The following is a 14,878-nucleotide window of genomic DNA, read 5'->3' on the forward strand; positions in this document are numbered from 1 at the left end:
CTTTTTTTTACTTAATTGAACAGATATTATCTTCAGTACACGTTACTACTGTGGTTTTGTTTATAAATGGACTTATATAAAATGGTCCGTTTTTAGGGTGTTCAGACCCTAAATGTCCCATTTAAATTGAATTTCAGATACACAACAAATTTTTTTTTTACTGTAACTATGTCCTACAATATATAGGACATATTATACTAAAAACAAAATCATTCATTCTCTATCTGAAATTCAAATTTAACTGGGCTTATTGTATTTTATCTGGCAAACATATTCCAGTTGCATTTGTTGACATGTAGAATTCAATTTAAATTTCTTTTTATATAATTCTTTTTTTTCTCACATTTATTCATTTTTGAGAGACAGAGCGTGAACAGGGGAGGGGCAGAGAGAGAGAGAGAAAGATAGAATCTGAAGCAGGCTCCAGGCTCTGAGCTGTCAGCACAGAGCCCGACACAGGGCTTGAATCCACAAACCATGAGATCATGACCTGAGCCGAAGCTGGACACTCAACCAACTGAGCCACCCAGGCGCCACCAATTTAAATTTCAATATGAAGTCAATGTTGTCCTCTCTTCCATTTTAAAGTACCAGAATTTCTCCTCTAGGTATTTGCACTGGGCTTCTGTTTCTTTGCCCATCTCACTGTGCTTTTAGGTGCAGAATTAAAAATCCATTTTAGTTTTATTTCTGCTCTAAAAAAGACAGATTTCAGAAAAATAATTCTATTTTGGGCTTCATATTAAATGCATCTAAATTTTCTTACTAGCTGCATCTAAATTTTTCCATTTGCTCTCTTATGTCCCTATTCATGTTGCAGATAGTTTATAACTGCACTGTAAGTTCTTTCACTTTTGTTGTCTTTTTTTAAAATTTAACTTAATTTGATTTAATTTAATTTGTTTTATTTCATTTTATTTTTTAAAACCAGTTTATTGGGGTATTATTGACATAGAAAAATTTGTACATGTTTAATGTATACAACTTGATGAGTTTGGCATTGTGTTCATCCATGAAACCATTACCATAGTCCATGAATATAAGCATATTCATCACTTTCAAAAGTTTCTTCCTGCCCTTTTATTTATTTGTTTGTTGGTTGGTTGATAAGAACACTAAACATAAGACCTATCCTACTAGCAAATTTTTAAGCATATAATACAGCATTGGTAACTATCGGTGTTATGCTATACAGATCTCTAAGATTTATTTATCATGTATAACTGAAACTTTGATTAATGTCTCCATTTCCCCCTACTTCCAGACCATGTCAAGTACCATTCTACTCTCTATTAGTTTGACTATTTTTTTTAATTTTATTTTTTATTTTTTAAATTTTACATCCAAATTAGTTAGCATATAGTGCAACAATGATTTCAGAGTAGATTCCTTAGTGCCCCTTACCCATTTAGCCCACCCCCCCCACAACCCCTTCAGTAACCCTCAGTTTGTTCTCCATATTTATGAATCTCTTCTGTTTTGTCACCCTCCCTGTTTTTATATTATTTTTGTTTCCCTTCCCTTATGTTCATCGGTTTTGTCTCTTAAAGTCCTCATATGAGTGAAGTCATATGTTTTTTGTCTTTCTGAATGACTAATTTCACTTAGCATAATACCCTCCAGTTCCATCCACGTAGTTGCAAATGGCAAGATTTCACTCTTTTTGATTGCCAAGTAATACTCCATTGTATATATATACCACATCTTTATCCATTCATCCATCGATGGACATTTGGGCTCTTTCCATACTTTGGTTACTGTTGATAGTACTGCTATAAACATGGGGGTGCATGTGTCCCTTCGAAACAGCACACCTGTATCCCGTGGATAAATGCCTAGTAGTGCGATTGCTGGGTCGTAGGGTAGTTCTATTTTTAGTTTTTTGAGGAACCTCCATATTGTTTTCCAGAGTGGCTGCACCAGCTTGCATTCCCACACTTTTGTTGTCTTAAAAGCAAGGATTAAATAAGTATGTTTACGTTTGTGCGCACACAAACGCATACTGATAAATCAGTACAGAAACATGGGTCATTATAAAGAAACTTTAATCCCACTAGGGAATATAATATGCCACTTTCTATAAAAGTAGGGGAAATAAAGGCCAGAAATAAACTAATATTATTATTATTTTAAAGAAATGCTCTTTTTCTATGAACTAGGTTCATAGCTCTGAAATGGTTAAGAAAGTTATCTAGATTCCCTGTTCTGTTTCCCTATGGAGATGCTTGGTGAAAAATGCAAAAGTCATACCCTAAGCAAACCAATTCTATCTCCCTTCTGTAATCTATCTCCAACGAGAATGACTCCAGAAAAAGAAAAATTGCAGAAATAAGGGTATTAAAGTTTTTTCTTTGTTTTTGGTGTTTTTATTTAAATATTCATTGGAATAAACTAGGTTCCCAAGAGGGGTCATCCTACAAAACAATATTGTACTTTATAATACATAATAGTTTGTCCCACAAAACTATAGCATTTCTGTAAAAGTTATTTATATGTAGGGGAATCTCTTCTGATACTATTTCTTACTCCCTGAAATTACTTACTCCATAGGGAGCAACTTCGTTTTTGACAATGTCTCAGAAAAGGTAACTATTGCTTTAGACTGAAGGTTCTGCAGCACTCAGCATTAGAAATATTCCAGAAACTGCCATAATAGGAGGAGAAAGAAGTCTTGGATCATGCCAGTGGTCTGAAGTCAGACTAAATGAAATAGCCTTAAAAGAATGGGAAACCAAACTGCCTCTGAAGAAAGGTGGTCACATTAAATCTTCTTCTCTTCTTGTCTGATCTTGACCAGTGTCCCTCTTATGCCATTTTAGCTCTGGCACCATAACTGCTGAAAGGTCAGGTGATTACCCATTTTCCCTAGGAGGAATAATCATCTTTTAGTATAATGTCCCAAGTGGAGGTGAGAGCTCCATAACAGAGGGACCATTTTCAATACATTCGTATCAAAGTCTAAGCAACTCCCAGCACCTAACAAATGTAAAACAGCAAATACTCAAAATCTGTCACAGTACTCCGGGAAGAAGGTGATGACACAAAGAAAGTAGAAGAAATAATTAAGTGTTTTGACATTGTGAGAACATATACATGACATCTTTTCAGAAGAACTGTTGCTGGCAATTCCATAATCAACAAATAAATTTTACCCTTCACTGAAAATAATGTTAATGAGCCGATAGGTTGCAATTTTTTTCATTGTATAATTAGTGGTCAATTTAGTTTTGTTGGCATTTTACAGAGTAAGTCAAGGAGATAAATGTATTTCTCTGTAATTTTTCACTCTCAGCTGCTTCCAGAAAAAGATGTGATTAGATCCCATATAATTAAGTTATAATCAAACCACATGTCAAACTTTTCTTCATTAGTTGGAAAGATAGATAAGAACTTATAGGGTATGTAAGAAGATGAGCTAATTCTACTAATCTCCTTAGGTAGGATGGTTCTTACACTTGAACATTAAATTTAACTCTGGGTTCCAAGCAAAGCTGAGAAACATGATAGATCACACACATTCCCTCTTTCCATAAAATGAAACATCAATTCTTCACAATGTGCATTGAGGTGCAGTTAGTATTTATGCCAGGCCTGAGTTGGATTGCTTAAGCATCTACATAATTATGTGTCCGGATTTCTGCAGATATTTCCTATAAATGGGTTACAATTCAACTATTACCATTTTATAGAAGTCCCTGTTTTATTTTTTTTCAGTATATGAAGTTTATTGTCAAATTGGTTTCCATACAACACCCAGTGCTCATCCCAAAAGGTGCCCTCCTCAATACCCATCACCCACCCTACCCTCCCTCCCACCCCCCATCAACCCTCAGTTTGTTCTCAGTTTTTTAAGAGTCTCTTATGAAGTCCCAGTTTTAAAGGTGATAAACAGGGGCCTGGGTGGCTCAGTCGGTTGAGCGTCAGACTTCGGCTCAGGTCATGATCTTGCAGTCTATGAGTTTGAGCCCCGCGTCAGGCTATGTGCTGACAGCTCAGAGCCTGGAGGCTGCTTCGGATTCTGTGTCTCCCCCTCTCTCTGCCCCTCCCCTGCTCATGCTCAGTCTCTATCTCTCAATAATGAATAAACATTAAAAAAATTTTTAAGGTGATAAATACACAGTATGTGGCTTATTTTCAAGATTTCATTTTTATTGGGCATTTTTCAGATACCAGCTAACATTAACATGAGCAAAATTGTTATGTTTTGGCTTACTAAGGCCAGTATACATCAGCCCCCCCTACCTCCCACCATTATTTTTAAGTTTGTTTTCAGTACTTCTAAAAAAAACTGATACCATATGATAAAATAATAATGAAATAATAACAGAAGAAAAAAAGTAATCTATCTTCTGCTTTTCATTATCTTAATGGTCATTTGGATCACAACAGAAACAGCCCAGTCTACATACCATTTGTGATAATAGAAATTGCTCAATAAATTGAAAAAAAACAAACATGGCTTTGTTGATACATGAGTCATTCAACTAACAAACATTTTGCACTGTTTTTTCATGCACATCATGGCTGGCACTAGCATAATAAATAGATAACTGCTCAGAGAAGGTCTCCATGGGAAAACAGTCCCCAAAGAGTTATTCTTTTATACACTAGAATTTGATTCATAATATAGGTATGTACATTATTTTTTTTAATTTTTTTAATGTTCATTTACTTTTTGAGAGAGAGAGGGAGACAGAGCATGAGCAGGGGAGGGGCAGAGAGCAGGAGACACAGAATCTGAAGCAAGTTCCAGGCTCTGATTGAACCATGTAGGTGCCCTGGTATATACATTATTTTTAAATTTAGGACTAATGAAACCTTGTTGATTGCCTTTTCACCACCTAAAGAAGGTACACAAAGAAGAATTATTTTTTATACTAAGAGAAGTTATTTACTTTTAAAAATTTTAATTTCTGCCTCTATTCTCTCTGTTCCTCCCTTCCTCCTCCTCCCACCCCACTACCATTCTCTAGCTATGGCTGGGACACAGAAATCCCTAAGGATGACTCCATATTAGGTCTTTAAGCAGCTGACTCCCATACAGTTACCTTCTCTGTGCCTCAGAATCCTCAGATGCCAAAAAGTAATGTTCTTGGAATCATTAATACAATTCCAATGAAATTATTTGGGTTCCTTACAGAAAACTATACAACCAGGCAGCATATTTTATCGTTATTGTTTGCTATTAACTAATTAAAGTAACTTGCAATCATTTGAATATCATGCCACCCATAAGTGGTAGCAAGTTATATTTTCAAAGTTCAAATATTGTTTTCTTTATTACAGGTTTCTTTTCTCCATGGAAAACTCCAAAGCCTGTAAGTTGGAATTCTTATGCTTCTTTCTTTATTTCTAGTTATTGATGCAATCCCATTAAATAAGATATAATTGGGTGATCTCAAAATCTTTTACCTCTGAGATTCTGTGATGTCAAAAGAACAAATCTTGTGTCCCTTTGTCTTGTGCTTGTCACACAAATACAAAAATAACTTGTCTTACTTTCCTGTAAAGGCACTTGTGCCTGTTTTTTAATATACTTAGAAAATGAGCATTAACACTATTCAGTATGGTGTACTGCAGAAACCTTTTGTTTTTTCCCCTGTCAGAAATAACTATATAGTCTTTATAACATGAAATTTTTAGAAACAATGCAAACTTGACCTACAAATTAAATCTGGTACATAAGAAATTTAGCTCTGTATACATTTATACATTTATATATTTATATTTACATTTTAATGTATGCAGAGCTAAATATGTGTGTGTGAATATTCCAGAGACATATATATTCTACCAAACCTGGCAATCACTCAACTTCTGAATCTCCTTCAGAAACTGGTGATCTCCACCATCACCTAATCTCTCTGGGCCTAGTTGCCTCATGAATCATCCTGAAATTTGATGCCAACATAGGAAGTTTAAATTATCTTTTTGCGTGGCTAGGTCAGCCAAGTCAGTTTCACAATTAGAAGGGTTTTTTATTTGCCGTTATATCGGAACTTGTAACTGCCCAAGTCCCAAGAGCTGGGGTGGTTTTCTGGGATCCCATTTCATGGTATGCTAGAATACAGTACTCTACCTGGAATGCCTAAAACTCACAACTAGAGCAGAACTGTAACAAAGTGATGATTCAAATCCAGAAAGAAAACTTGGGGAATCCTGTCTCCCACCTACTTCTTTTCTTCCATCTCAAATTAAGCAGCTCAGATGAATGTGGCCCCAAGTCTGGCCAGTGAGCAGGGAATTCTTGAATTAATTTATGCTTCTCTTATTTCTTTTATTGAGGGAATCTTTAACTGCTTGATATTCTCATTTTAGAAATGGAGGTTAATATAATTTTGCATACTTCTCAAGTACAATAATTGGTTTCATTAAATAGCATGCCTTAAAATGGTTTGAAGATGTGAAAGGAAAGCCCTGTAATATGTCTGAGCTCCAGGTTTCTCTCAAAGAGACATGGGCCAACCAAGAGCTGGAGACAAAGAACTGATGTGTCAGGGCTGCAAAATATCCTCACTAAACGTGTCCTCATTTAGGATTGGGCTCATGTGGCCACAGAAAATACCAGATGGGGAAAGTAGACCTATCTGGGTTTAGCAAGCCATTTCATGATGCACATGGTTTGGAAAGAGATGTTTTTAAAATGTTTTAAATGAAATTTGTTTTATCATGGCCAAAATTTAAATAATTTCCTTTCATCACCAAAGTTAATCTGTGCTCTGTATCTAGATACATCTTTATCTAATTTAACAAGGAACCTTGAAACTTCATCATGGTGCTACAATTATGCAATTTAATGATTTCCTTATATGTACCATGTTTATACAAATAATGCCATTTGACATAATTACAGCATTTGCTGTCATTACAGTAATGACATCCATAGTCAATAATTCCAAAAAACATTTTATAGAATTCAATTTACAATTAATCTTGAGTCCATACATCCCTACGAAAGCTAAGGCTTGGACTTCCAGGTTCAAGGCTGAGTGAGGATATAAGACTGTTGAATTAATGTCCTCCATGTATCTGCCAGAAGTTCTTTAGACTAAGGACTATAATGACAGGCAGTGTGATATACGTTTTAGGGTGCAGGCTCTGAAGGCACACTTCTTGGGTTCAAACCTTGCTTCTTCTTACTAGCTGTATGACTTTCAACTAACTGCTTAAGTCGTCAGTATCTCAAGTTCTGTCTGTAAGATGGGGACAATAAGAGTACCCACTCCTATAGTTATTGTTAAGAGTCTATCAGCTAATCCATGTAAAGTGCTTATAACAGTGCCTCTACATATTGAGCTCGAAAATATAAAGTACTGTCATCCTAGAAGCAGACCCTCCATGCATAAAACCTTAATAAATTAATGACTCTATAAAATGAACATAGTTTGCTAAGGTATTCCTTTAAACAAATATATAAATATATGCCCACAGTATATGGATTTATAGACTCTCTCCTCTGAGAAGGATTAATACCATCTGTACTCAGATTAAGGAAATGTTATTCTGAGTGAGATCTCTCCTCCTTCTGGTCTTGTGTCACTTCCCTACCCTCTTCTATTCTATGACTCTACATTGTAAACTAATCCACATTGAGATAGTCATTTCCTTTGTAACAAGTAATACACTAATTATAGTGAGTTCTCCTGCTTTCCATCTGGAAGGGATCCAAGTTCATTCTTCAAGGACAGAATCAAGCCAAATGCCTTCACATCCCATCCTTGCCCTAAAATAGTGAAGGGAGGTGTTTAGACTACACCAGCTTCTATATGAAGCAGTTTCTAAATAGATTACTTCATGTGAGGTGAGAGGCTGCCTTATTCACACTCCACTGTGCACCCCAGATCAGAAGTGGGGATCAAAATATTAACTGCATCATGATTAGTTTATCCTGTTTTACCATTTGAGGCCCTGTCATGGACTATATGTCCACTGCTAATTCAATGACTGTACCTTCAAACAGTCGAGGATTCATTCATTTACCAAGGCCTGCAGAGATACAAGGTTTCTCCCAGATACTGAAAACAACTTCATTTCCATTTTCCTTACTCTAGTGAAATATTTATAAATATCTGCCTAGCTATGGACACCACTGGGACTACACAAGGCCAGAAGCCTGTGAGAGGTAAATGCCTGGCAGGTAGCACAACTCTAGAAAGGTCAAGGTCAGGAAAACACTAGGTAGAGCAAGTGATGCCCAAGGGTCTGGGCAATGGGACAGGGTCAGAACCTAGGGTGTTCAAGAAGGTTGAGAAGAACAAATGAGCTGAGCATCCCAGCTAGAAAGCAGAAGTCCAGAGACTAAGTTTTCTGAGAAAGAAGTCAACAGAGTGCACCCTTCAGAAGATGCTGTCAGATCAGCACATCAGCCCCAGTGAGCAGGGGGGTGGCCTCTAATTCCAGGGAGGGTGGTCTGCTCCATGGTCTTTTGGGTCAGAGCCAACAAATAACAATCCAGGGGTGGGGAGCTATAAGGACTGTGAGTTTGCTTCTTCAGTAATTTCATGGGCACAGTAATTTTCTGCTCTACAGTCTCTTAATAAACCCTGACAGAGTGGCTCAAGGATTGATAAATGTCACAGCAAGATGTGAACACTTTACTAAGCATAAACCAGACTCTTGACTAATTCCCCTGTTTCTGTGCTACAAAAATTGTAGAATTTGTCAATCTGCCCAAGTAACCTTCCCGGCAGTGCCCAAACCATTATTTGTTCTGTAGTTTTAAAAATGTTTTCTAGAAACACTAATATTTCACCTGAAACATGTTTGCTCCCATGACTTCACACAAGTGATACATATACCACAAGACCTATGTGAGTATCAGTTCACCCTCAGTAGAAGACAGGAGAAAGAAATCGACATTTGCTGAAGCCCTATGATGACAAGTGGGATTCTACAGCTACTCAGTCCATACATCTAATTTATTTACTTTTTAGAATTTAGTATCTTATGTTCAGAAATAGAAGGGAGAAAGTCACAGCCAGAATCCCATCACATGATACCTATGGCCAGTCATTTTAACTGGAAAAAAAAATATGACTTTAGCTACAAATATGAGACTTCCCATCATAGCAAAGACATGGAGAATAGATGAACAAAGAAACCTAGGATGGCTTCCTAGATGAATTTTACCATAAAATTAATTAATGGCATACATATTTAAAGATTTTTATGAAGTGGGACCAAAAGACCTGCTGAGCAGAATATTAGCCAAAATTCTAAGCAAATTTGCCACTTATTCCCCTCAATGTATTATTATGTAAACAGCACTCCCATTATAGTTACAAATTGGTTTGACCCAGGGTCTGTCGCTAACAGCAGCTGGACTTCTTTGCGCTCTTGAGATTATGTTTAATATTAGGGAAATGAACTCAACTAGGGGTTTTCCAGCCTCGTTAGGTAGAGAAATTTTGTTTAAATGAAATCTTGGTCAGTAGCCCATATAGAAAACAAATTAAAATGAAGCCATATGTTTTAGTCCCTTCAGACTGCTGTGCCATAGACTGGATAGCTTACAAACAATAGCAATTTATTCCCCAGAGTTCTGGAGGCTGGAAGCCCAAGATCCAGCTGCTGCCATATTCAGTGTCTGGTGAGAGGCCTCTTCTGAGGCGGCCATCTTTTCTCTGTTATGTCACCTGACAGAAGGGTCTTCTAGACTCTGAATCTCCTTTATAAAGGCATTCATCCCATTCACAAGGGCTCCACCTGTATGACCTAATTGCCTCTCAAAGGTGCCACCTTGGGTGTTAGAATTTTGACATATAAATTTGGGGGGCAAGGAACACAAACATTCAGACCATAGTACCAATCTTTTTGAGAGGAAGGTCAGTGACCCATTTCTTTCATAGCCTGATGACTCACTCAACACCTGACATAGTATCAGGTAGGTGAGCAAGTCACAGGGAACTTTGCAAGTCACAGTGATATGCACAGTATGTGGAACCTCACATCCCCTCCAACTTTTAAATATTTATAATTGATAAATCAGAGCTCATGTAGGAGCCCTGACCAAGATGTAGCCAGTATGTAAACAAAAGCAGGGCAGTGCAGTAAGGGACAGAAAGTTTTAATCCTGCCAAGTTCAGAACAGTGTGTATCAAAACTAGTTTGTTTGTGTTTTGAAAAAAAAAAAAAAAAAGAACAGTTATGAGTCAACCAGATTTGGATAAAAAGAATAGCTAACTATATTTTATTGATGATTTCATTCATTCATTAAATTAACATTTTCTGGGGCACCTGGGTGGCTCAGTCGGTTAAGCGTCCGACTTCAGCTCAGGTCACGATCTCGCGGTATGTGAGTTCGAGCCCCGCGTCGGGCTGTGTGCTGACTGCTCAGAGCCTGGAGCCTGTTTCAGATTCTGTGTCTCCCTCTCTCTCTGACCCTCCCCCGTTCATGCTCTGTCTCTCTCTGTCTCAAAAATAAATAAATGTTAAAAAAAAAAATTTTTTAAAAATTAACATTTTCTGAGCACTTAACATTTGTTAATTTGTTAACATTTGTTAATTTCTGAGCACTTAATTTCATTAAATTAACATTTTCTGAGCACTCAACAATGAGAAAGACTATGTCCCCTGTAGGATCTATCCCCGTCATGATCTATTTCAGGAGACATAGGTAAACTTGCCATTATAGTTGAGCATGATGAATTTTGGGTGTGACTTGTAGGTAGAGATGCTGTGGGAACATCCAGGGGGGACATGTAACCAGTTCAGGAATGGTCAGCAAAGGCTTTCTAGAAGAGACATCTCATCTGAATCTAGTAGCCAGGTAAAGTGAGGATGGGAGGTGAAAAAGTAGAAAATGACTAAACATTGCAGGTAGAAAGAGAAATTAAGAAAGTGTGCAAGATTCAGAGGCAGGAGAGAATCTGATGGATCCTACGGAATGAGAGGAGAGACCATTAGAGAGTATGAGAACGAAGAGCAGAAACTAGGTCATGAGGAGCCACTACTGCCCCTGGAGGAGGTTAGCCTTTAGCCTGAAGAACACACTGACCCAATGCAAAATTTTAGACAAAGGGTAATCTAATCTGAGTTTTACACAAAGCGGGTTTATTCAAAGCAAAAAAGTCTAAGTTGAGTTTGAATCAGTTGATTATTGAATGAAGGTGAAGTTAGCATTGCAAACAGGTGATCTCAGTTAACTGGCTTTCTCTTCAACAAAAGGATATTGGTCTCTGCCTTACCTACCTCAGGGGGCCATGGTGCAGACCAAAGAAGGTAACGTGTGTGAAAAAAACATGGTAAACTGGGAAGTGTCCTTTAGATCTTTAATAAATTATAGTGTTAGCAATATCAAAGTAGCATTTGGGGGAAGAAACTGCCACATCAGCAGTAAATGAAGCTTCACAGAAGACTTTGAACAATTCATAAATCCCAGATGGTTGTAATATTAGTTTAAGTTGTAAGGAAAGTGACCAAATGTTCAGGTATAGGAGATTATCGGAATATGCATAGGTGTCAAAAGAATACATGTAGACTACTTTATTCTCTTCTGTCTCAGTAAAAATGGTGTAATTTATCAGGGCCAATACCATTTTCTACACACAGACACGGAAAGTTATCTTGAGATACATGTTATCTTTATTGTATAAGAGGGGGAAAAAAAACAGACTCAGAGATTAAGTGATTGGCTGAAGATTACCAGCTAGTAGGTAACAAGGTTATATAAGCTTGCATTCAAAAATCAGATACCACTTGTATTTGGTACAGTCTATGGTACTTTAATATAGAGAAATAGAATCTTTTCTCACACTTATTCCAGAGTTTGAAATGTTTCATGGAAGAAAAGTCCACAGGGCAAGGAAGTCTAACGTAAAGGTGAGGATTGCAGTATGTGACAAGGGAAATAGCAAGAAAAAATTCATTCTTAGCTATTTTCTGTTCTCTTTCACTTTCCAGATAATGGACCGATGGGAAAATCAAGGCAGTCCTCAAACGAGTTTATCTGCTCCGGCCATACCGCAGAACCTGCCCTTCCCACCCGCCCTTCACAGGACTTCCTTTCCTGACTCAACAGAGGCCTTTGACCCAAGGAAGCCTGACCCATACGAGCTCTACGAGAAATCTAGAGCGATTTATGAAAGTAGGCGTAAGTGAAAGCCACGTAAAACAAGGGTACATTAATAATAGCTGAAGCCTTGCCAGGAGATATATTGAAGCTGAGATGATCTGGCATAACTTTATATTCTGTGGTTCAAAAAGTATCTCAAAAGTAGAGTCAGCTGATCTAAACTTGTCTTTAAAAATAGCTTATATCTTTTGGGTTTATAGTTTATTTTCTACTGTTTTACCTCTAAGCCCCTGAGGAAAATGAGGAATGTATTTGGTGGGAAGGATGGGAGTCAGAGGATGTGGACAATTTTGTTTAAGTCACCAAATAGTAAGATAAATGTTTGGGATTTTTATGTGTAATCTGGTCTTGAGTCTGAAGGTTAGATTTTTTTTCTCAGAGCCTTGAATGCAATCACCAAAGAATTTAGGGCCATGAGTACATGTTAGCCAAGTCTTCCAGTTCACAGTCATGAAAGTAATGGTTCTGTAAATAGCACAGATCTGTATGCCAATCATTTCTACCTCCAAAACTTCTTCTCATTTAACACAGTGGGGCCTCTTTACTGCAGTGGGGCCCATGTAGTCATAAAATATCGTGTATGTGCTTGTCATCCTATTTGAAGGTCCTCTAAAATTATTTCATTGTACTTTATAAATATTAGAAAACAAAGGTTTTTAATATTGCATATGCATTCATTGTGCCTCTTTCCACCATCTGACAGGTCTTCTCTTCCAAATGTTAGAGGACAGGGATATGAATGTCATGAATGTATAATCTATGAGAGAAATACACAGTATAATATGATCCATATGAATGGATCAAGAAACCTAGCCTAGTGAGAAGGTTATGGTCCCAGGCACTTCCTTTCACAGTCTACCATAAATTGATTTCCTTTGTCTCTGTGTTCCGCCAATGTCTTCTCCCCAACTTTATCACCTGAAACATGAATCACAAGTTTTAGATGGTGTATGACCTTAGAGAATCTGAAATCTGTTTATTCTTTACAAGCTCAGGGGCTGAGAATTATGCACCCAACTGGTAAGGGGAAGAGTTGACATAATACCTTTTCCTCATCCTCTACAACTCTCAGTTAAAAGCAATTTTCATTGATAAAATAGTTGGGACAGCAGGGCATGCATCGAGAAATGAACCCCCCCCACACACACACACACGTATCTTTATTTTAAATAATCAGCTATGACAGGGTTCCCATATTTCATTGTTCCCCTTCTGGATGAACAACTGAAAGTCTTTAAAGGATTGTGTAGTTAGAATGTTTTTGCTGTGATAGAATAAGAACAAAGTAGTATGTTTAGCTGTATAATACAGAGTATGAAATCAAGGTATTAATGCTCATTAAAATAAAAAAAAATTGAAAAGATTTCAACACAGTTGAAATACAACACAGTTTGTACCTTTTCTGCTTCACTATCCAAGTATTTGTTGAATACCCACTTTACTCTCAGTACCATGGAGAGATACCCAAGACAAGTATTATGTGTTGTTCCCACAAATTTAACTGGGGAAGTAAGAATGTACAAACGGGTGGAGATCAAGATACAGTAGAAGTTCTAACTTGGAGGATGGAAATGGAAATGCAATGCAGGATTAAAATATCATCCTCACATTCTTGGCTTGTTTAAATTTTTGGTATTTTTAGGGAGCTTCAGGAGATGCTTCCTTCTGTTTCTGTCCCTTCATTAATTATTTGCTCTCATTCTTCTAAGTTTCCTGACCCAATGCAAGCCTTATTATTCAGGACAAAGGTAGTGTTGCCATTTATTCTGTCTTCCTTCATGGTGTCTGACACTGTGGTGCCCTCAGTTTCTGAGCAGGAATTGTGTGTGACCTTCTTTTCAACCCTAAAAGAATTTTGATTTCTTTATCCAGCCCTTGCAATGCTGTTTCCATTCATTGCCTTTCCGCCTCTCACCTGTAACAATCCCAGCAAACCAGTCCACCTTAACCTCCCCTGGGAGCTCTTTCTCCCTTTGCTTCTGGCAGCCACACCAATAACCAACAGTCTGACTCTCGCCCCATCCCCCTCTGCCCCGTCAGTGCCCTGCGGATGCCACTGCTGCCTCTTCCCTAATGGTGTCCCCCCCACCCTTCATGTTTTTGTCAGCTCTCTAATGTTTCTGAGGTCACAGCAATGTTTTCAGGGTCACAAGTCTTAGGAAACCAAAAGAAGGCAAGCTCATTTTCTTTCCCATCCTTTGCGTTTCTGTCATGTTATTTCATAACACTAAATGGAGTGTGAAAGAAGCAGGGAAATCACATCAGGGTAAGCAAAGCTCTACCCTGAAGATTTGGGAAACCAAAAAAATCACAGCATTACTTCCTCAGGTCTCTGGATAACTGATCGGTTCACTCTGCTCCTGGACACGCAAGTATCTAGAAAGAACAAAGCTGCCCTTGGCCCTCTACATGTTCCCTGTTTCCAATTATGAAAAAGTTTCATTCTGTCACTTGAGTTTTTAGAACACCCGGAAATACTTTTTTAATGAGTTGGGGGAAAGCTCGGTGTATTTCCCATCATCTTGAAATAGGATTTTTTAATGATCATGAAATGTGTGCATCCATACAAAAGACCCATATTCAAGATTTTGATTGTGAACCATGCCTTATTCATTTGAATCTCATGCATTACATTTAGGTTTGACTCTGTTTATCCTTGTGTTCCCTGAACTTTTTCCTGGGAGAAAATTCCATGGGGATCAGCGAAAGTATGTAAGGGAATCCCAACCAGATCTGTCTAAACCAAACCCTTTGACATTTTCCCTGGCCTGTAGCAATTTCATGGTATCTTCCCTTACAACCAGG

General features: G+C 37.6%; 1 protein-coding gene across 14 annotated transcripts in view; it reads left to right on the top strand.

Moving 5' to 3' along the window:
- The window catches only part of MAGI2 (membrane associated guanylate kinase, WW and PDZ domain containing 2), a 1,320,050-nt gene that overhangs the window by 1,124,622 nt on the left and 180,550 nt on the right, over nt 1-14,878 (top strand). For 12 of the 14 annotated variants that reach the window (XM_053218549.1, XM_053218551.1, XM_053218553.1 and 9 more), the window contains 2 exons: nt 5,287-5,318; nt 11,902-12,091. In XM_053218549.1, the coding sequence (XP_053074524.1) occupies nt 5,287-5,318; nt 11,902-12,091 (222 nt within the window). The remainder of the gene's footprint in view (nt 1-5,286; nt 5,319-11,901; nt 12,092-14,878) is intronic. The other 2 variants (XM_053218550.1, XM_053218552.1) reach the window with 1 other exon arrangement.

The sequence above is a fragment of the Acinonyx jubatus genome, chromosome A2 (genome assembly GCF_027475565.1).
Source record: "Acinonyx jubatus isolate Ajub_Pintada_27869175 chromosome A2, VMU_Ajub_asm_v1.0, whole genome shotgun sequence".
Lineage (NCBI taxonomy): Eukaryota > Metazoa > Chordata > Mammalia > Carnivora > Felidae > Acinonyx > Acinonyx jubatus.